This window comes from Kickxella alabastrina, assembly GCF_025024165.1.
Source record: "Kickxella alabastrina strain RSA 675 chromosome Unknown BX661scaffold_28, whole genome shotgun sequence".
Taxonomy (NCBI): Eukaryota; Fungi; Kickxellomycota; class Kickxellomycetes; order Kickxellales; family Kickxellaceae; genus Kickxella; species Kickxella alabastrina.
In genome coordinates, this window is record NW_026251499.1 from 27,746 (window position 1) to 49,551 (window position 21,806).

The 21,806-nt window shown below is 47.0% G+C and overlaps 7 protein-coding genes across 7 annotated transcripts; 5 read left to right on the forward strand and 2 right to left on the reverse strand.

The window, feature by feature from the left end:
- The first annotated feature begins 1,086 nt into the window (after nt 1-1,086).
- BX661DRAFT_187927 (trypsin-like cysteine/serine peptidase domain-containing protein) lies at nt 1,087-1,723 on the forward strand. The gene has a single exon (XM_051537320.1). The coding sequence runs from the start codon at nt 1,151-1,153 to the stop codon at nt 1,670-1,672; it is 522 nt and encodes a 173-aa protein (XP_051389126.1). The 5' UTR covers nt 1,087-1,150; the 3' UTR covers nt 1,673-1,723.
- Nucleotides 1,724-2,068: 345 nt separating this feature from the next.
- Nucleotides 2,069-3,612, reverse strand: BX661DRAFT_173188 (ubiquitin fusion degradation protein UFD1-domain-containing protein; the record flags this gene model as incomplete). The annotated part of the gene is made up of 2 exons (XM_051533847.1): nt 2,069-2,166; nt 2,256-3,612. The coding sequence occupies 2 exons, from the start codon at nt 3,610-3,612 to the stop codon at nt 2,069-2,071; spliced, it is 1,455 nt and encodes a 484-aa protein (XP_051389127.1).
- Nucleotides 3,613-9,029: 5,417 nt separating this feature from the next.
- Nucleotides 9,030-11,403, forward strand: BX661DRAFT_187934 (uncharacterized protein). Its single transcript, XM_051537321.1, has one exon. The coding sequence runs from the start codon at nt 9,251-9,253 to the stop codon at nt 11,207-11,209; it is 1,959 nt and encodes a 652-aa protein (XP_051389128.1). The 5' UTR covers nt 9,030-9,250; the 3' UTR covers nt 11,210-11,403.
- A 523-nt stretch (nt 11,404-11,926) lies between these two features.
- BX661DRAFT_187936 (kinase-like domain-containing protein) lies at nt 11,927-14,437 on the reverse strand. Its single transcript, XM_051537322.1, has 2 exons — nt 13,629-14,437; nt 11,927-13,420 (listed from the first exon to the last, which is right to left on the reverse strand). Exons 1-2 carry the CDS (start codon nt 14,373-14,375, stop codon nt 12,095-12,097), a joined length of 2,073 nt encoding a protein of 690 aa, XP_051389129.1. The 5' UTR covers nt 14,376-14,437; the 3' UTR covers nt 11,927-12,094.
- Nucleotides 14,438-14,756: 319 nt separating this feature from the next.
- Nucleotides 14,757-16,621, forward strand: BX661DRAFT_187937 (uncharacterized protein). Its single transcript, XM_051537323.1, has one exon. It carries the CDS (start codon nt 15,205-15,207, stop codon nt 16,567-16,569), a length of 1,365 nt encoding a protein of 454 aa, XP_051389130.1. The 5' UTR covers nt 14,757-15,204; the 3' UTR covers nt 16,570-16,621.
- Nucleotides 16,622-16,832: 211 nt separating this feature from the next.
- On the forward strand, nt 16,833-20,662 carry BX661DRAFT_200555 (uncharacterized protein; the record flags this gene model as incomplete). The annotated part of the gene is made up of 5 exons (XM_051538425.1): nt 16,833-16,911; nt 17,790-18,495; nt 18,791-19,700; nt 19,988-20,066; nt 20,157-20,662. The coding sequence occupies 5 exons, from the start codon at nt 16,833-16,835 to the stop codon at nt 20,660-20,662; spliced, it is 2,280 nt and encodes a 759-aa protein (XP_051389131.1).
- A 309-nt stretch (nt 20,663-20,971) lies between these two features.
- On the forward strand, nt 20,972-21,740 carry BX661DRAFT_216766 (uncharacterized protein; the record flags this gene model as incomplete). The annotated part of the gene is made up of 2 exons (XM_051538769.1): nt 20,972-21,256; nt 21,300-21,740. The coding sequence occupies 2 exons, from the start codon at nt 20,972-20,974 to the stop codon at nt 21,738-21,740; spliced, it is 726 nt and encodes a 241-aa protein (XP_051389132.1).
- Nucleotides 21,741-21,806: the final 66 nt, after the last annotated feature.

Consider the following 21,806-nt stretch of genomic DNA (forward strand, 5'->3'; position numbering starts at 1 on the left):
GCCGTTGGCATTGTTAATACAAAATTTTCACAATTATACCGGCTAACAAAATAAAAAAATTACAAAAAACTGTCCACCGGATTATTTGTGGCAGCCAGCAGCTGAGGTTGTTTGTGTTGTAAACATTTTGTCTAATGGGCACGTGTATTTTGTATTTCAAAAAGCACGTGCTTAGAATGCATTGGTTACTTGAGTGCATTCATTGATTTCACGCAGCCATTATTTACTGGGGTATTTTTACTTTAAAACAGGAAAAAGGGTGGCGCTACTAACCATCGCCACAATTCATGATTATCAACTGACAATCCACAATAATGACGAACAAGAAACATATAAAGATGGGGAAAACGGGTTTTTTTAATTATTTGTCCACTATGGCTGCCCATTGACATTTTGGTAATCGCATTTTTCAAGTCAATTCAATGACAGAACCTTATTGCTTTTGTTAATACTCAAAAATTACACTGACTAAACTGCTTGTAATAACGACATGTCTTTGAGGCGGATAAGTGCACCAAAAAGTCTGCTATATAACATGGGTGTGTAGCTGACGCTTAACGATACATACTGATTTATTGTACACTTTTATCCCTCCACACAAGCACTAATTTTGATACTTTACATTATAGTCACCATGAAGCGCACAAATTCCGTCAATGTTGTCATTGCCTGCTGCTCCTGGCTTGCCGCAACGACATCAACAGCAGCGGCAGCATCCTTGGGCTCAGTCAGCCTGGCCTCTGCCGCCGCAAATGGTAGCATCCGCGGCATGGATCCGACAGAAATACTGCAGCAAACGCTAAACAACATCCGAGTCACCAATGGCACAAAAGTGCCCCAAGGCAGCGGCTCATCTTTTGTCCAGTTGCTAATTGGAAGCAACAACAGATTTGGTCTCTGCGGTGGCACAATAGTGGATTCAAAGACAATCGTCACGGCAGGGCACTGTGTCTATGACAGACAAAAAAACGTGGTCAAGCCCGCTTCTGAATTTTATGTATTTTACGGCAATGTCGAGAATATGAGCCCCACATACGTCAAGGCAAAGAAGGTCACCATTCATCCAAAATACGACCAGCGCCAGATGTTCAACGATATTGCCATTATCGAGGTACCCGCGTTGCCCCTGTCAAAGGGAAAGGTTGAGACCATGCCATTGTACAATGGGGCTATCGGGACCAGGGTACCAATGGGAATTTACGGTTGGGGCACTATTCGCTCGCACGGAACGGCCAACGACAACCCGAGCAGCTTGCTGACGCAGACGGTGTACACATCTATCCCGGAGGACTGCCAGGCTATTGAACCAAGCTACAACGACGCGAACGGGCCGCAGATCTGCGCCAACAACCACTACAACATTGGCGTCGATGTGTGCCAGGGCGACTCAGGCACGGGCACAACCATCACGGCTGAGAACGGCAAGCAGTACCTGGCGGGCCTGGTCAGCTACGGGACAAACAAGCTTGGCGAAGCAACTTGTGGCGAGGACGGCAGCTTTGGCATCTACAGTAATGTATTCTACCACCAGAAGTGGATTGAGTCTGTCGCTGGAATCAACATCGCGTCAGGGCCGTTTAGCGAGCCGCAGGTCAGCCCAGCACCAGTCCCAGCAACGCCTACAGTTACGCCGATGAAGCCGCCAACATGCATCTTCTTTTTGTGCTTCTAGAATTTTCAGTATCACTTATTTTTCCTCGTTCATTTTCTGATCGTAATTCTATCATCTATCATCTATATTTAATTTACGCACAAATGTAAGTCTATGCTGTCATAAGCAATGCGACCGGCCACAGACGGCGACGCCAGCGCGGCATAGGCCTTAAGCACAGGCACCATTTTGGCTGCGGCGGTCGTCTGCGACAACGCGCCAGCCGCCGTCGCGCACTGTGGATTGCGACACGACTCGTGTCCGCACCCTCGCGTCAGCTGCGTGTGCAGCGAGCGCGCCAAGCGTCTTAGCAGCTTCTCGCGCGTCGGATCATACTGGCCAGTGTAAAACGGCCCAAAGCACGCTGCACACAATCCGAGGTCGTTGTCTGGATCGCGCTCTCTCGTGCACTCCTTGTTAGTGCAAGGCTTCATGTTCGCACGCCGCTCCCTCTCCCTCGCCTCGTGCAACCGCATGTGCACGGACACCTGGCGGATGGCCACGTAGGCCTTGCACTGTGCACAGACGATTGATCGGCTGCCGCAGTACGCCTCATGCGCGCGCAATCCCTCCAGTCGATCCTGCGCTGCGGTCGACAGCTCACCCTGTGGCTCGTGCGTATGGCAGTAGCGGCACTCGATGAGCCGCTCAGCGCAGTTCGTGCGCCGGTGCTTAGCGAGCTCAGCCAATGACTCCTGGGCAGAGCCGCAGGTGCACTCGGCGGGCGTGTGGAAAAACGCAGTGTGCTTGGGCTCATCGCTCAGCACCCCGCTGGCCTCGCAAAGGCCGCAGTGCCAGTGATCAGCCAGCTCGGCGCTATTGCGCTTGAAAATGCGACTGCAATAGTTGCATTTGACGTTGTGTCGCTCACAAACAATCCGATGCATGGCGAGCCGAGGCTCAGGCACCCGTGCGCCACAATTACTGCACTCAGCCAAGCCGTCCTGCAAGGAGTCATCCGTCAACGAATCCACGCTGGAACTCCTCGCGGCGCCGTCGCTGGCGGACAGGCCAAACTCGGCCGTCAGCGTCGCTTGGCATTCCGCAGTGAATGCCACGACGGACACGTAGATGTCGGTGTTAGCGGCAACCTGGCCCGGCTCAATGAGCAGCTGCTTTCGCCGCTGTGAGGGCGCAGATAGGTCGCACCAGTCGTTGTCCAGTACGCCGACGCTGCGCACAAGCCTGCTGGCGCACAGCGACGCGTCGCCCTCGTGACATTCAAGGGCGACACGCAACAGCGCTGCCTGCGCCGGTACATGCAACCGAACCACGCTAGTGCCGCGGCCCGCTTTGGCGCTGATCATGCGCGAAACCCCAGGTAAAAGCTCGTCAATGCCTTGACTTCCCAACTGCTGCAGCTGTCCGGCAGCGGTGTCGCGCACAATATCCACGGACAGGTCAGTGTCGACGGCGTCAACAGCATCCGCAGGCTCCAGCGCTAAAACCGAAAACACTATGGGCTCGGGATGCCCGCCTACGCGGACGCGAATTGTCTCTCCAACAAACAAGGCCGTCATCCTCCTTCGCATGTGCGCTTCCAAAACCGACCTCAAGTCCAAGTAATCATTATTCTCCGACACTCGCAGTTGGGCAAACTGTCCCTTCTCAAGCCGCACGTACTCGACAACTAAAGTGTCTCCCTCCTCGGCATGCGCCGCCTCCAAGAGCCATCCAGGGACGCTGACCGTCCCCTCGGATCCGCTGAACTCGCGCACACCGCAGTAGACCGCGCCCCCATTGGGCGAGTCGCTTTGTGGCCGGCCCTGTGTGCGTAGCCGGAATATTAGTGGCGAGGGCAGCCCCTCTTGGTCCAAGTTTAGTGTTCCGAGGAGTGCGGAAAGAAACGATGCCGGCAGCGTCACTTTGTCTGAATATTCGTTGTCGTTGGTTGCTGTGGTTGTCGTTGTGGCGCGCTCGCAGCGCAGTGTTCGACTGAATTCAGATTTGACGCCGCTCATTTGTGATACTGTATATAAAAGGATGTTTTAAATGTCGATGTTGATATTAATATTGAAAGTGAAAAAGAGAAAAATATACAGGACCATCATTCGCACCCCCATGCCTTATGCACTTGGCACAGAAAAATCGGAGATGACGATGGGGCCGTAATTGCTTAACCGCAATTTGATCTAGAATGTTCTGATAATGGTTTGATTTGATTATATGATCACCATATGCCAGAATACTGGCGATTTTAAATGCAAATGATGGAAGTACACAGAAGCCTTTTCTGGGCAATACGTCATGCCGATTAATTGCTCGTGAGAAGAAAACCGGTTGTGTCTTGAGCTGCCTGCAGAATAATACCGAGGCGCATTCCAATTGCATGACGCGCGGTGCAGACCAGCAAAAAAATAAGCTGTGCAGAGTTTCCAAATAAGTTCCATTGTCATTGAAAAAATGACCAAAAATGTAAACAAATACTTTTAAAATGACCTGGCACTTACCCCGCAAGCAGCACAAATAACCTGGTATTTTTATTCATTTCGAGACACAGCGACGACGGCCCATTTATGACTAAGCAGTTGTTGCTTTTGGACAGAGTGCCCAAATAAAGCTGGCCCTGGTGCGAAAATCAAAACAAATCCATATATTTATTTGGAATCCAATTCACACACAAAATTCAAAGAAAATATAAAAGTCAATTTTTTATTTTTCATTCTGCTTTTTGAGACCCAAATATAAATGGCAAAATGCAAGACTTCCAAAAATAAGTCAACCCAAAAACGCCCTTGCTTTCCTTCCTCCGTGGTATCAAGTGTTATCTTGTTTACTTGCTTTGTATTTGCATCGCTTAAACCGTGGCTTCAGCGCCGCTTTGGAACCTTCCTTGGAAAACAAAGTTGACAATCATTTATTTTGAATCCGCCATGTCAAGCAATCATTGCCAAATAAAAAATACAAGCCAAACAAGTATAGCTTGAAATCTTAAAAAAAGAAGTGCGCGAATCTTACAGCAATCACTTCTTTTTTGAAAATATACCGCGCCTCTGTTACCTATTATAATTTTCATTTTTTACACCCGCCTCCCTTTTTTAAATCGATTATGAATCTTTGGCCTCAGCTGCATATGGTTGCGGGGGTAAAACAAAAAAGGACCTACCCGTGCGTCCTAAATAAGTAATGTCAGGACCATAAACGGATGTGATTCACTCGTGATTTGTGATTTGCCTTGATTGTACCGGGAAAGAGCTGCACTCCAAATAACGACAGCGAGGCTGTTAAGGGGGAAATGTGAATACTTTTTTGTTTTTGATGACGGACCTGTGATGTGCGTTGCGCAATGGGAGCTGGCCGGCTTGAAGGACAACAGGTCAATCACATAATGTTGTTCTGCGTTTATTTCGCAACCAGCTGAGCAAATGTCAGAGATGGCAGTGGATGTCAATACATTTATTTGGTTGGCAGGTCACTAACAAGTTCGCACTCACATTCACTGTTATGTTTCTTGTTGTGGACTGCCTCGCAGCAGTGTCAAACACAGCTTCAAGAGTGTTTGTCCTCTCCCCTGTTTTCTGTTATACCAGGTGTCGCAGAAAATGGTACTACAACTGCAACTGTAATTGCGTCTGCGGAATAAAAATAAAATAATTCAAGTATATGGACATGGACACGGGTATACAAAGTATTGGCCGATATTTGGCAAATATCAATATATTGGAGCGTGACACAGCAATTAAATCCATGTATCCCAAAGTGGTCCTATACGTATTTTAACTGGTCCTTGCAGAAAATATAATTTTACTCGGTGTTGTCAAACATTGTGTAATTCAAACATTGCAATGCCAAGGCCGTCTCACAGACAGTTCGGTTGCATGCAATGCATTCGTGCATAAAAAATGATAAACAGATATACCCAGTCAACCAACTGGCCAAACAAACAAAACAAACAAAAAACAAAAAAATCTTGTTAAAAGCTTTCCCCATCCAAAAAACTACGAGTTCAACAATTTATTTCAAAATTTTAAAGCTAGAACGGACTCGGAATAGAACATTACATAATTGTGACGGATGCCAACCCCCCTACACAAAATTACACGGACGAGCGTGCATTTAAAAAAGCATGCATGTCAGGCTGCAAATACTGAACTCAGAACCAAGTGCAAGCATGAGCGCGAGTCGGACTTTGATGTTGGTAATTGCCTATGGGTTCTGATTGTATTCTTTTCTTTTTTTGGTAAATTTTCAGTTACTTGTTTTCCTTCTCTCCCTCACGCATCAGCTGCAGACCCCCCGCTTTTGCAAGCAAAACATTGTTTGTGAAGATGAAGAAAAAATATACTGAGCACTACAAAATAAAAAACTTTATATTTTTTTTGCTGAGCGAACGATAGACATGAAAACACCCCAAATAAAAGATAATCGGATATGTTTTGAATGAAGAGCATTTTTATTATGCAACACGGCTCAATATAATTTTTTATTAATTGTTTAGTTTTTAATGCGGTTATTTTGTTTACGCGGCTTTATAAAGTGTGCTCGTCCACAATTAAATTAATATTTTAAACTGCCCTCTTTGTGGCTCTTTAACTCACGCAATACATAACCTCAATTTCATTATGATTCAGGCTTTGTAAATGCTTACTGTGATCATTCGTTATCGCAATACAATCCTGGAATAGAAGATTGCCTCCATCCTACTGTTGCTGCTGCTTGCTGTACCCTTATTTTCTTTTCGTCATTAGATGGCCATCTTGCGCAAGAATCTCGTCCAATAAATCTCTATTCTCCCGCCCTCACCCCTCTGCTCAATTTAGAAAAAAGTATGCATGTGAATGTGATTATTTCTATTCCAGCTCATGAATTAGGAGAAAATCAACAGAGCACTTATTTGAGGTTGCCGCCTGTTGCTGCTAATGTTTTTTGGGACGCACATCGTATTTCCTTTTCGCAAAGTCCGCGACTCAGCTGAGCATTGGATCGCCGCCAGATTTCTTACTTTTTTAAGGTACGTTTCAATCCCAATTTGTAAAAAAAAATTACCTTGTTCTGTGTTTGTATTTTTCTTATGCTGGTTGTTGTTTGTCATGATCCGTTCATCCGCCCATTCCGTTCATCAATCCACATGCTTAAAAACTCGCACCAAAACATTAGCTGGCACCTTGGCGCTTCAATTAATGATCTTTTTTCTCATCGGTGGGAATGTATATGGTCGTTGATTTTATTATATTTTTCGTAGTTCGCAGAACGCATTTCTGGGTTTCATTTTATTTCGATCAAGACCAGAAAGACAGCCAACCATAAAAAAACGTAAACAATGCACAAATAAAAAGCGGTCTATATCCGAATACTTTGAGAGTCAATGGTCTGGCCAATGACTGGAACACACAACTCCATCCCCTATCCATTGGTACCCCGATCCAAGCATCCGCGAGGTTTATTTTTCGTTGTCATTCATTTACTGATTCACAAGTAATATGTGGGTACTGCGTAAAACCATATCCGAGATACAATAAAAATAATCTACTTTTTTGGTTTGTAATGATTTGGCAGGATTGTGACCTGCTATATATTTTTTGGCTGCACTTTTTTCCTATTTTATTTTTGGCATGTGTTGTCGCTATGCTTTTTTTGGTCTCGGTTTTGGAAAAATCGGCCATGGCAATCTTGCGCTTGCCGCGTGTGATTTTCGCTTCACTCTTTTTATTAGCGCATCGCTCGAAAAAATCACCATCTGTCCTGACTCCCTCTCCCCTTCTTTCTTCATTTTTTTCTAGTAGCCAAACGGAGGTGGGCCCAAAAAAATAAGACCATCGCAAAAAGTAAACAAACCAAGCAATTTTTCTTGCTTTTTTTGCGCAGATGCTGGTGAAATTGCCTGAGAAATAGATACAAGTTTATGTCATTTAGTTTCCTTTTTCTTAGCCATGTGGACTGTTCATGTGGCCTGCAATTTGTGGATTATCACACAAGTGACACTGTCCCTCTCACTTTTTTTGCCCCTTCTGCATATTGACTGTTTGTTTGAAAACATTGCCATTTTCGCCCTACACATGAAGTTTTTTGTAATCGTATCAGCGCTTTCACGGAAGAATGCATTGCAAATCCTGTGCCTGACGGACTGCCCAATAAAATAAACCTGTCAGACAGCGTAGCAAGAAGCGAGAAGCTTGCCGCTGCTTTTGATGGGAAAGTGGCTGGGCAAGATTGAGACCATTATTTTTGCAGGTGGTGTTTTTCTCCTCTGTAGTCAAAAACTTGTATTCATTTTTGTTTTCAACAGCGGATTATCCGCTGTCGTGGACGCAGATGCCAAAATAGAAGGCAATGGAGGGGAGAAGGGTGCTGCTGAGGGGCGGAAGAGAGGCCAAGCATGAAGGCACAAGTGCTTGGTCGCTCATCCTGAATGGTCCTCTTGCCGCCAAAGTAAGCCGGGTAAATCCTTCCCCACAAAAAAAACAACAGAATAAACATTCACTTTTCACCGACAAAATGGATAGCGTCGGACGAATCTGGGACGTCAATTTATGGAAAATGAAGAACAAATAAATCCTCGAATTCTCCGCCGCATGCAAAATTGCACTACAATTGACAACCAGCCGACAGACAAAAAAAACCGATGAAGGCAGGGTGCTTGGTCAGGTACAGCGCCACCCCCCCTTCGAACCTTGTTTCTCCGTGGCCTAATTGCCAAATATTTTACTCTTATTTTTATTCTTTTGGTTGTTTGGTTCTCAAGCCCGACTCGCGCATTCCCAAGAGCCTCATTACTTTATTTGTTTTCCGGTCAAATAGGTGGCAAAAAAACAAGTATTGCGATGCACTTCTGGCAGGCCATATTCGCCCTACCCTCCCTCTCACCCTCCCCTTCCCCTCCCCTTCCTTTTCCCCACACCTTTTTCCTCTCTCTTTGCTTCGCGCTGTAGTCTCGTATGACGGTCCAAGGGTGTTTTTGCTCGTCGATTCTTCCTTAAAACAACAAGGGGCCGGCACTCGCTCATAAAAACGCCTCTTGTTATTCATGTCGGTCACCCATCTCACCCTTGACTTTTCTTTCTCCTTTTCTTTTTCTATACCCCCTCAACACCCTCAACACCAACACCACTTCCATATCATCCTTTGGTCTACTGTTCCAATAACAAAACCACTTTCTCGCTCACAATATTTTAAAAACACCTCAACAGACCCTTGTTCATTTGCCTCTTTCGCATCATTCGATATCGTTACCCTTTTTTTCTCCATTTAGCCAAAGCCAAAAAAACCCTTTGCCATACTTGTTACTTTTGATATATATAGTTCCGCTTCCCCACTTCCCAACCGTTATTCAATTTCCATTATTTTATTTGCCTGCATAGCACAAGCCATTGTTCATTGTTTATTTCACTCGTCACTCGTCACATTCTTTTTCCTTTCTTTTTCTATTTGCTATATTTTTAATAGTCGTCTTTGATCAAAAAAGTGACTTATTCCTAAACAATCAATTAGTGTTCGCCATATCCTTGAACCTCTTTCCCCACACTTCATTTCCTTTTATATCCTTTCTGCCTCCAGGAACAATTGACTTTAATTTTAATTTTGCCTTTTTGTCGCATCATCACAGGAAACAAAAAATCCGAATAGCACATTCACACACACTCACATCAATAACAATCACAAATGGATAACTACCACAGCCACTTCGGATACACCGCCAGCACCGACGCCACCGCGTACATATCTACCCTGCGGTACCCAGCGATGAACATGGCACCGATGATGGGCGCGCCAATGCACATGCTGCCATCCGTCGACACTCTCAGCGCAGCCTCCGCTGCCGCCACCGTCTCTGCACCGGCCCCGGTCCCGTCAACAACCCTCTTGCCCTTCTCCTCGCGCATCGGCGGCAGCAAGTCCTCCTCCTGCCTGATCTTTCGCTACGACGACGCTCGGGGAACCAGCGAGTACAAGTGCCATCAAATGTCTACTTCTGATGGCCGCCTGTTTATCGAGCACATGCCGAACCACAGTGTCTTGTATATTCCCAACAACTGCTCCGTTGACCATGTGCTGAGAGATCTGCGCAAGCCTCGCAGTCTGACAAAGCAGCAGAAGGCACAGAAGGCACAGGAGTTGGCCCAGCAGCAGCAACAGCAGGCTCAGCAGCAGCAGTTGGCTCAGCAGCAGTTGGCGCATCAGGAGCAGCAGGCTCAGCTGGTCCAGCAGCAGTACAGCCACCCTATCCAATATGACCAACCTCCTATCCAGTACGATCAGCCTCCTATGCACTACGACCAGTCACATATGCACTACGAACAGCCGCAGATGCATTATGACCAGGCGCAGATGCACTACGACCAGCCTCCCATGAATAGCATTCAGCACCAGTACCAGCCAGAGCAGCAGGTGCAGCAGCCCCAGCAGCAGACCCAGGCCCAGGACCAGACCCGGAAGTCTGCCACCTCCACGCCGGCGCCGGCATCAACGCCAGCGCGCAAGCCAAAGGAAAAGTCTTCCAAGCCTATCAACGCCTTCATCAAGTACCGCAGCTACAAGATTGCCGAGCTCAAGCAGCAATACCCCGAGGTCAGCCAAACCGAGATCTCCCGGCTGGCCGGCGAGTGCTGGAAAACCGAAATCGAAGATATCAAGAACCAGTTCCGTGTGCAATACATGGAAGAGAAGAAGCTCTACGACCTGAAAAAGGCCAGCACCAGCAGCAAGCGGTCCCGCGGCTGCAGCGAGGCGCCCTCAGACACCGACGCCTCCGTGGTTTCCACCGCCGGTGACCTCACCGCCGACGCGATCCTCGCGGAGAACGGCAGCATCAGCGCGCCACTCCCCGGCAGCCTTGACGCAGCCTCTGGCGGCCTTGGCTTGCCATCGGGGTTTGATCCTAAGCGCCGCCGCCGCAGCCTCACGCTGCCGCAGAACACCGCCGCGGCTGCCGCCAGAGCAGCTTCCTCGTCGCCAATGCTGCTGCCGCATAGCACCAAGCGCCGCCGCTGCGTCACCGTCGATATGCGCAAGCAATTGGCGGCCAAAACATCGGCGTTCATGAGTACGCCGCCGAGAATCGATACGACGCCAGCAACTCTGTGCGCGCGCTCCAGCTCAATGAGCGAAACCACCAGCAGTAATATTCCGCACTACGGCGCCATTAGCGTCTATGACCAGCTAAGCTTTGCTACGCCCTCGATGCACCCGGTGGATATGGCCAGCCCGCAGATGCTTGGGCTCAACGCCAATAGCCCGTACCTGGACATGTCGCCGATGACCTTGCCTATTAACCAGACATTCTCCCTCCCCGCTCCCTTCACATCTATGTCGCCGCCCCAGTGCAACAACACCCTTGGTACTATGGGCTCCTATGGTCCTGTGGTTGGCGATGGCTCAGCTGTCGCCGCTGCGGCTGCGGCTGCTGCTGCTGCGGCTTTCGAGCTGTACACAGCCGAGGGCGACGACCTGGTGGCTGCCAGCTTGTCCACATTGATGGCCAACAACCAGGCTACGGTCAATGCCGATATGTATGCTTCCAATGGCTCGCTTATTCAGACGGCTGCTCCCCTGGGGGGAGCAGATCCCAATATGATGTCGATCCATGGATCTGGGTATTACACGCCGCCGCAACAGATCTAGAGACAATTTTTTTAATTGTTAAAATGTTTATCTTTGTCAATGAATCATTTAATTATTTTCTCAATCTCTTTTTTGGTTGCAATTTATAAAAAAAAACAGGAATTAATTATTGTTTTTTCTTTCTTTCATCCGCCTGTCCGTCATTTGTACATATGCAGTGTAATTTTTCTTCCAGTTAAAGTGCGGAATACGGCTTTTTTATTTAATTAATTCATTTCTGATTTTCAAAACCAACTTTTGAAATTACATTTTGCATGTTACATTATTTTATTTTTGTTTCATGTATTTGTTTTGATTTTTGTTGTTTTGATATTTGGTAATATTTAATTACACCCCTTAATTTTTTGTATTGTATCTTAGGTAACAGAATAAAATGAAAAATCGTGCCCATCAATAGTTTTTAATTAATTAAAAATTCCCAATTAAACTGCTATCAACATGGTGGAATAGTTCTTGTTTGATAAAGATAATTAGTAACAGTGTCAAGCAAATCACTCACCACTTTTATTGTTTGTATTCGTTTTTTTGTTTTTTGGATGTTTCATAAAAATTTAATTTGTTGAGTATTAATTTAGTACATCCTTTTTTAATAATTGGTATGGCTATATCTATTTGCATTTCACTATACCGAATCGATAATTACGCAAAACAAAAGAAAACAAAAAAATAATTATTTGTTTGAATCGTGATTTCTCCCTAATTATTTTGTCTAGTTGATTTGTTTCATATCGATAATGAGCCGATATTGTATTAGGCAAAAAAAAGATATTTATCTGTAAGGACAAACTGAAAATGTCAACAAGTTGTGACACTGCATAGACAAGTAAGCAAATAAATCAATAATAATAATGTTAAAAAAACAACCCCCATGTTCCTCTTTACTCTTTAAATTTCAGAGCGACCGCCGCTGCTACCACAGCACACAATATATCTAACCCGTGAAATCCATCCGCCACGACTACTCCCAGAACGACGGGCGTTATTGCTATTAGCAGCATAGTTGCTATATACAGGCTGCTGCTGGTGATGATGCTGATTGAGGTTGTGATGTGCAGGGTGGCCAGGGGGCCTATAAGATGCAGCCGCATAATAATCGTTCGTCGATGCACTTCCACCAGCTGCTGCAGCTGCAGCAGCGTGCTGTTGTCTTGCCTGCATATCATTGACCACAGCCATCTCCTCTGCTTTGAGTGGTGGCGGCACGTGGTCATTGAGCCGGACATTGTAAATATCGTTGTCTGTGAAATGCAACGACATATAGAGTGCTTGCGAATGAACAGGCAAAAACTGCTGATGGCTCTGTGCATGAGGCGGCAATGGAGGTGGTGGTGGTAGTGGCGGCGGCGGATGAGCGTATCCGAAATGCACTGGTGTCTGTACCGGGGATATCGGCGGATTCACCCGGTAGTCGTGCAGGTTAGGCGGCAGCCCAGCCAGCGCCAGCGGGTCAGTCGACGCAGTAGGCGAGGCAGAGTACGAGTCCGAGGTTTTCTCAGTGCCAAACCCATCGCTGCTCGACCGCCCAGCCTCGTAAAACCCGTCGTCCGCAATACTGGCCCCCGTAGACTGGCGCAGAAGCGGGGGTTTCGGCGGAATCGCTGGCGGCCCACCAGCCCTCGCGCCAGCCGCAACCGAGTCCAGAAGCCCTCCCGAAACCATCTGTGGTGGCGTCCTCGTCGAAATCCCCTGCCAGTCAAAGCCCTGGAAAAAGGCATGTGCCTTGAGCTCCACCAGCCCGCCCCTCTGCGTAGCACCCAGCCGCTTCTCCGGGTCCAAAACCAAAATCCTCTCGACAAGATCGCGCGCCAAGGGCGGCATGCCTGGTGGGAAAACATATTCGAGCTTGAGCACCTTCTGGAAAGTCTGGTACTCGTTCAGGCCCTTGAACGGAGGCCGGCCGACCAGCAGCTGGTAGGCTATGCAGCCTAGCGCCCAGAGATCAGAGTTGCGGTCGGCCGACTTGTCCGTTAGCAGCTCTGGCGAAACGTACTCGGCGGTGCCGACAAATGAATTTGCGCGCTGATCTGGGTCGTCCTTGTTGAACCGCTTGGCGGTTCCAAAGTCTGTTATTATAATGTGCATGTCGCTGCCCAGCAGGATGTTCTCGGGCTTGAGATCCCGATGCAATGTGCGCTCCATGTGCATGTACTCGACGGCGACGATTATCTCCGCCAAGTAGAAGCGCGCCGACTCCTCAGCCAGCCCTCCCAACTACACAGATGAAAGATAGTCAGGCCAGATAAATGTCAAATAAATGCAGCATTAGCAAGAAAGCTATGCACGTAAAAGGCAGGGTTGCTTGCACAATAACACAACACACACAGATATTGTCTAGTCAATAGAGCATAACAAAAATATAAAGGCCATTTTAAAACACAGGCACTATGCATGCGCAAAACAGGCAAAAATCAGCACTTACCTTTCTAATCCACGTCAACAATTCACCATTCGAGGCCAAATCAATAATAAAATAAAGGCTCTGTGAGTCCTGAAAGGCATAGTGCAAGCGAACAATAAAGGGATGGTGTAGGGCTTGCAGAATGTCTCTCTCGATATTGACATATTTGATTTTCTTCTCCTTGATGATGTGGCGTTTGTCGAGAATTTTGGCCGCAAATACTCGCCCTGTGGCCTTCTCCGTAGCCTCCACAACTGTTGAGTAGGAGCCTTCGCCTAGTCCGCGCCCGTACGCAAAGTCGCCAACGACGCGTTTCCGCGCCGCTGCCGCTGCCGCTGCTGCTGCTGCAGCCGCCGCAGCCTGCCTAGCAAGGGCCGCTGCTGCATCCTCTGAGGACGCCAGCGGGGACGACTTTGTCTGCTGAAGCAAAGGCGGCTGCATCTCTGCTGCTGCCGCCGATATAGCAGTCTGCGATCTCGAGATGCCGCCAGCACCAGCAGAAGCAGAAGAGGTAGTTTGCGGTAAGGGGTTTTGTGGTGTCATGGGCGTAGCCGCTGCGGCATTGATGGCCGTGGCTGTGGCTGTGGTCAAAGATAGCGAATGAGCTGGCGAATTAGCAGCCAACGGTGGCTGTTGCTGCTGCTGCATGGAAATAAGGCCGCTGCGTGTGAGGTCGGTGTCTATTAAGAGTGAGTGTGGCGACACTGTCGATGTCGTTGATGACCGCAGGTTTAGTGGTTTGGGCGGAATCCGTGGGCGCTCACGCATTTCGACCGAATCCAAAGCCAAGTACTGTTGCTGCTGCTGCTGCTTCTGGTCTGTATAGCCGCTACTGTTGCTGCTGCTGCTGCTGCTGTTTGTATTGCTCATTTGAAATATAAATACAGATAGAGGGTGGAATATAAAATGAAAGAGAAAAGAGAGAGAAAATACTTTTACTTTGCTAGCGTTGAATAATGGCCGGGGCCTGGTTTGATTTTTCTTCTTTTCCTTTTTGGGCAGCCTTTTGACTCAAGGTGATGTCAAGTGGGGAGTCGGAAGAGGAAAAAGGGAGGGGAGCAAACGCGTGCTAAAATAAAAGTTTTGTGTTTAAAATAAAAATAAGTGATGAGCAGACAAAAGAAACGATTTATTTGTTTTTCTCTTTATTTACTGCCATAAAAAAAGATACCCCGAAAGAAAGAGAAGAAAGGGAAAGCGCGAACAAAAAGACGTACAACTATGTCAAAAAATGGGTTTTTTCCGTGTGCTTTACTGCCGTGACTGTATCCTTTATTTTATTTTCTAGTGTGCTGCTCACACTCACACTGAATTTTACTTTCACCCCGCACACAAAATACGCTTGCTTTTTTCTTCAAAGCTTGAAAATGTCCAGAGGGCGAGAGCGATTTCCTACCCCTCTTGTTTTTCTTCTTTTCTTTCCAAAAAGTCGGAATTAAAGTGTAATGAAAATGTTTTAGACGAGTCTTGGGCATGTTCCAGCCCTTTTCTTCAACCTACAGCCTTTTCTCATTTTATCAGAGCCGACCAGAGAAAAGTCTAAAAATAGCAATACAAACTGCGCCCTTCTCTTTTTGCAGCCTCGCCACTATTTTCCATGTCTAAATTAAGCGGATTCCGGGCCTCGATCCCAATTGTTCCTTGCAATAAAAGGATGGCCTATCGCTGCTTCTGTGTGTGGCTCAGCAAATGGCAAATAAACTGCAATTGCAATTGCATGCATCGCCAATGCCGTGCACGTGACTGCGGTGTTAACCGCGGTCGCGCTGCTTCATCGTGTGGCCGTACAGCCGCACAGGCAGCGCAAACTCACGCGGACAGCAGCAGCCAAGGACCGCGCCCGCCTCTTCGTCCTTGCTATTTTCCTCGTTGTCGCCTTCCCCATTATTGGCTGGCTCGGAGCCACTGCCCTCGTCCTCATCATCGCCCCCATCGCCCTCGTCGGAATCGGGATCGGAGTCGGCCTCTCGGGACTCGTCTGCTGGCAAGTGAGCGGCCTGGACCAGCAGCTGCTCGAGTATGCAGCCGCCCAAGTGCGCGACCCTGCGCTCAGCCAACGACAAAACAGGCAAGTCGCCACGCTCTGCCTCAGCGGAGTCCGCAGACACAGCACCCGCCGGCGCCACCGATGTCGCTGGTGGGATCTTTACTTCTGCCGCTATCGCCACAGTGGCCGATGGCGTGCTGGCGGCCTTTTCGCGCGCCCTCGCGAACCCTGGCGAGTCAGCCAGTCCCTTCAATTCATTCGATACTCTCTGTCTCTTTGCGCTCGCTACCACTGCCGTCTGATCCCGCCCCTCGTCCCCCTCCTCCTCTTCTTTGTCGTCGTTGTCGGTGTTGGGTTTGGCGGGCCGCCCCACAGCCTCGTGTTTTTCCTCAACAACCACAGCCGAAGCCGAGGCCACCTCTGCATTGCGCATCTGCGCCTCCCGCCACCTCGCATACTGGTACAGCTCCAGCTCCCTATTACGCACACGCTTCTCCAAATACTCTGGCTTCCTGTGCAGTCTCCGATAGTGCTCATCAGTCAAGTCCTCCTCCTCCCTCTCCCCCTCCCCCTTCTCTGCAGCTGCGCACCAACGCTTCTGTCTGCGCCGCCGAAGCACTGCCGCTGCCGGCCCATCTTCATTACTTTGTGTGTCCTGAAGGTGGTTGGTTTCGTGGAGAATTTCGAAAAGTGGCAGTTTGTGTTTACTGTAGAGCCGCTCGGTATTGTCGTGGTGCTCGACTTGGGGCCGGTATTGGGGCGCTGGGATTTGTCGCCGTCGAGTGCACCGGTCTGGGAGGGAGCTGCAGGGGCCTGAGATCACTACTAGACCTTCTAGGTCGCCGCTGGTGCCGACTTCTTTACTGTGGTCTGCTGTCGTTGGCTTTATCATCCCTTTTAAGGGGGAGGGGGAAATTGAATGTTTTTGTCAAAGATAAAAAACGGAATTACAATAACAAAAATAAAATAAAATAAAATAAATAAAGAGCAAAGAAAGAAAATAAATAATAGCGAAGAATATGGCAATGAGGTGGGGTTGAGGTGTTTTGTCAAGATGCTCTTGCTTTTATGTCTCGATTTGGAACTCAAGCACACAAAAAACATGATCTGATCAATTTATTTATTTGGCTGTGAAAATCAGCATATAAATCTAAAAAGCGCGCATTTAATATTCAACACAATTTTTCAATGTTATACTATATTTTATTATTAGCGTCTATATGTCACAGCTAAGGCACATGGCTTTGCATGTTGCTGTTACGCAGCCCGAGGATATGGAGGCAGACGCTGAGGACGAAGAGCATGAGACAGATTCTCGTCAGCTCACAGATGGATCTGATATGGGCCAAATCACAGGGGATCAAATTAGGCGCCACAACTGACATCCAGCCACACTGCCTGTCCCGAAATGGATGCGCTGAGCGCACGAATACAGATATGTCAATAATGCTATATCAGAGACCCGGGTTACTTTCATAAGGACCAGTTCTCGCGAACGGAGCACACAACTGCCAGTGAGTGCCACAAAGACAAGGAGGTATATATAAGGCGAGGCCGGCGACAATAGCACTTTAGAAACACTAGTAATAAAAATCTTTATAATTTCACACCCATTTTCTAACACTATTACAGTAGTGCTCCCCACCCCCCCTCTTACATAACATTGCCTTACTAAGATTAATTGATTACGCGCGTGGCAATTAAGCAATGATGATAGGTTTTTATTATAGTTTATTTATGTGCCAAGGAGAGCATATAAGGAATGGCTGTCGGGCAACCAGGAATTGTTCTCCTTGGAAGAAATAAATATAACTTCTTGATTTATACCTTTGTAACGCATATTTGAAAAATGCCAATACCATGTTCAACATGCACCAACCAGTTGGGGGCTGTTATACACTTGGCTCTATATTCCCAATATAAACAAAGTCGAAAAAAAAAACAGATTTGCTCAAGCCACCCGCAGGGCCAACCCACGTCCATATGAAAAAAGCAGCCGAAAACATTGAGCATTGTTTGTTTGTTTTATCATTGTTTTGTTTTCTCTAACTTCATTTTCTCTTTTCTTTTTTTTTCTTTTTTTACTGGCAAATTTCAAAATTTTAATTTAGTTTTCTTTTTTCAAGGGGTAAAAAAAATGGTGTGCACAATTTGTCATGACCCTCTTTTGTGCGCCGATACAACTTCCGGTACAGAATCAGCAGTGCGCACGCCGAGCGAAAACCGGCCAGTGGCTCTCGGCTGTGGCCATACCTACCACAAGGTATGTATCGAGACATGGTTTAATGGTTCAAGCATGGAATACTGCCCAGTTTGCCACAAATTGCACATTGGCCAGGTACTACCCCTGTTCATCGACCCAGAGGATGTCCAGGTGTCCGCGAAACCGCAGCAGCAGCCTGCGGTTGCCTCGAGCAGCAGAAGCAACACAAACAGTGGCATTGTTGGCGGCGCTCAAATGATCCACACACGCCACCAGTTTTCGCGCAACAACACCAGCAGCTATGGCGGTCTGGATGCTGTTTTTGACGAAATGTCGCTGAACAAGCACCAACCCACAGCTGACTCTTACAACGGCGACTATTCATACATAATGGCGGTGCAGCTCGACCAAATCGACGTATTGAATAGCGAAAACGCCGAGTTGGAGAGAGAAATGGAAGAGTTGAGGGAGGAGCTGTACGACAACTTGTATGAAAAGGACCGCCATATGAGTCGAATGGCGGACAACCATCGTATGGATATTGATGCCATGGATGCCCTGCTTAACATTGAGAAAGCCAAGAATGAGTCGCTGGAAGAGGAGATTGCAAGGCTTAAAGCTTCGGCATCGAAGCATAAGGCTCACATCGGGGCTCTGCAGAGAACACTGAATAGGGAGAGAAACAGCTACGACAGAGAGTATTGAGCGTGGGTGCATTTTAATATTTTTGTGTTGTGGGTTTTTTGTTTTGAATGGATGGAAATCCTTTTTTGGTTGATCATTGGTGCGTGGAAAATACTGAATGTCGAATTGCAGAATTGTTTTTCTACCCTCCATTACCCGTTTTCAAACAAAAAATTGTTCCGCATTTGGATTTTATACATCTTTTCTTTCTATTTTTCTTTCTCTTTCTGTTTTGCATAATTTTATTAATTCCTTTTTTTCACACCACTTTTTTTTATCGTCAACAAGAATCACCCACATCGACATGAGCTGCCAATACTGCTACATTAACGCATACCCATGCCTGGGCACAGTTGTAGACCCCATGGCCTCCAACGGCCTCTCCCCACGTCTGCTAACATTATCCAAATGCGGCCACCGCTTCCACGAAGGCTGCATCACAAAGTACCGCTGCCAAATCTACGGCGGAGGCAACTGTCCATCATGCGAGGGCAGGGGATATAAGGAACCGCCCACCGTTGGCGTGCCCGCCCATATGGCCGCTCAACTAGGCGCCAAGCGGCCTGCCAAGCAGCCGGCCGCCAACAAAACATGCCAATCCCCAGCCAAGGCTAACCAGAGTAAAACCAACAACAAAAACGGCGGCAGCAGCAAAAAGAAACAACCCCCAGTATCGTATATTGTTCCTAGTCTTTTTGTGGGAAACGAGCCTTCTTCTTCGTCCAAGCGTATTCCCGAACAACAACAACAACAACAACAACAGCTCACTGTTCAGCTTGGCGGTCTAACCATTGATGTGGACGAGAGCGAGGACGACGAATACTTTGTGTCCGGCACTACTTGGCACAACAAACACGGCAACCCCTTAATGTCTAAAACCAGCGAAACGAGCACCCCTAAAGTACTCCAGGACGTGGTTACGAAGCTGAAGCTTCAAATTAAGGAGTCGCAGATTAGGGAATTGGCTGTGGCCAAGAATCACCGTATTGTACTAAGGGGTATTGTTGACGAGTATCAGGAGAGATTAGATGCTGCGGAGAAAAATTTGGAGGAAAAAACTAGGTTGTTGGCGGAGACTGGGGTAAGACTGGCTGAGAGAGAGCAGGAACTGGATAATGCTTATGTGTCTTTGGATGAGAGTAAGGCGGAGACCAGCCGCTTGAGCATTTTGTCTGACAGACATAAGGACCATATTAACTCATTGCAGAGGCTGGTGGATGTCAAGAAGAGAATCATCGGTGATCTTCAGGATAGGCTCTATTGATCGATAACAATTTTTGTTGTTGTTTAAGCTTCTCTTTTAATGATATCAATTGCAATCTGTAATCATATTCAAGTGAAAATGAAAATGAAAATTTAAACTCTGCTGTCATTGATTTTTTATTTGAATATAAATATAAAAATGCGCTTTATTTTTTTCTTACTAAATTGGGGTTTTTTTGACAATTAATAAAAAGTAAAATATTAACAATGGTTTGCTCAATTTGTTTCGGATCGCTGTTCGAGGCGCAAGGGGGTGGCGGAGACATTGAAATCGGTAACCGCCCAGCTGCGCTTTTGTGCGGCCACGTATACCACAAGGACTGTATTGAATGTTGGCTGTTGCATACCAGCAAAAAAGTATGCCCGCTCTGCAAAACCTGGCCCAAAGACATTGCCCTTCCCCTATTTGTAGATCTAGACGAAGACGACATCACCTGTGTGTTTCCCGAATCCTCACCCAAGAACAGACAAAAAGACGGTTTTGAAACTGTCTATGGCGAGCGAGGCGCCAATAACCCATTGGTCTTGGAAATGGACAGACTGGCGGTTGAGTTTCGCCGGGCCGCTAACGATAATATTGAAATTGGAGAGGAGGCGCAAATGATGGCTGTGCAACAAATTAGCATGATCACTTTGGAAATGGAAAATCAATCGCGTAAACTGCAAGAGGCAACGCGAAAGATCGAGCTACTCGTGCGTAGAACTGATCAGCTGAATGCGTCGTTGGGGGAGAAAAGGCTTTTGGTGGAGGATTTGGAGCTAGATCTGGAGATCAAATCGGAGTACATCATGGGTCTTAAAATTCGCACTTGCACTGATGCCAAAATCAACACTGATGGGGTTGGCTTTTTGTTTTTTGAAGAGTCTGGGTTTGGTGCGGACTCTAACAATGAAGAGGACTCGATTAGGCGTTTTTGAATTGAAATTATATGGGTTTTTTTGTTTTTATGGTTAAACCATATGTAACATATCTAGTATAAAACAAAAAATTAAACGCGAAAGCAATATTTGTGTGTAATTTAATTATTTTTATACAAGCTTTTGTTAGGATGTCAACCCAAAGCCAAACACGCAAAATCAAACACAGCTAATATATTTGAATTTTTGTGTATATTTGCGAGAATATTTTATTTTTCTGGTTAAAGTGAACTTTTTTAGCTTTAAAACCTTTTTTTGTGCATTATAATATTCGTACTTCCAAACACCACTGTGGCTTTTTCTTAAACAATGGTCTGCCTAGTCTGTTTCGAGTCACTGTTCAAGGTTCAAGGAAGCGATGTGTTTTTTGTGGACAAAAACCACATGCTTGGAGAGCGTCCTGCGGCACTCTCATGTGGCCACGTATTCCACAAAGACTGCGTCGAAGAATGGCTGAATGTTTCTGCCACAAAGACATGCCCCTTCTGCTCCGAGCTTTCAACAAATATTGCACAGCCTCTGTTTATAGACATAGAGGAATACGATGTCGAATGCGTATTTTTAACAGAGACGTCCGGCCAAAGCAGCGGCATCGTAAACGGCGAGAAGAACAAGACGGAAAAAAGCATTAGCCAAGCAAATTGCCAAAGGCTCCCTTGCCATGGAGATGAACAAACTCGCTGCCGAGTTTTTGCAGGCCGCTGACAATAACGCTGACCAGGGCAAAGATGCCCAACTTTTGGCTGCCGAGCAGATCAGTTTGATAACTATGCAGATGGATAAGCAGTCGCGCGAAATAAACAAGGCAAATTCAAATATTGAGCACTTCACACGCAGAATTGATCGCCTGAGTGTCTCGCTGGATAGGAAAAAGCTGCTTGTGAAGAGTCTTAGAAACGATTCGAATCTCAGGGACAAAGACGTCAAATTGCTCGTGACTTCCCAGCCAACCATTCAGCCAGCCAAACCAGCCAAATCAGCCAATGCAAACAAGGGCAAGGGTAAAGGCCAGTGGAAGGCCAAGTCAAAGTTCAAGGCTGGAGGCAATGTTGGCATTACCATTGCCGCCACAAAGTAGGCGCATCGGCGCCCTGGGTCAACAAATTGAATTATATTTTATTTTCAAACAAGAACAATATTATTT

Bases quoted from the DNA above. Each gene is read 5' to 3' on its own strand.
- BX661DRAFT_187927 (XM_051537320.1), top strand. From the start codon at position 1,151: ATGCCATTGTACAATGGGGCTATCGGGACCAGGGTACCAATGGGAATT.
- BX661DRAFT_187934 (XM_051537321.1), top strand. From the start codon at position 9,251: ATGGATAACTACCACAGCCACTTCGGATACACCGCCAGCACCGACGCC.
- BX661DRAFT_187936 (XM_051537322.1), bottom strand. From the start codon at position 14,375: ATGCGTGAGCGCCCACGGATTCCGCCCAAACCACTAAACCTGCGGTCA. The intron at 13,421-13,628 runs GTAAGTGCTGAT...TCATCTGTGTAG, and splicing joins TGTTGACGTGGATTAGAAAG to TTGGGAGGGCTGGCTGAGGA.
- BX661DRAFT_187937 (XM_051537323.1), top strand. From the start codon at position 15,205: ATGTCTAAATTAAGCGGATTCCGGGCCTCGATCCCAATTGTTCCTTGC.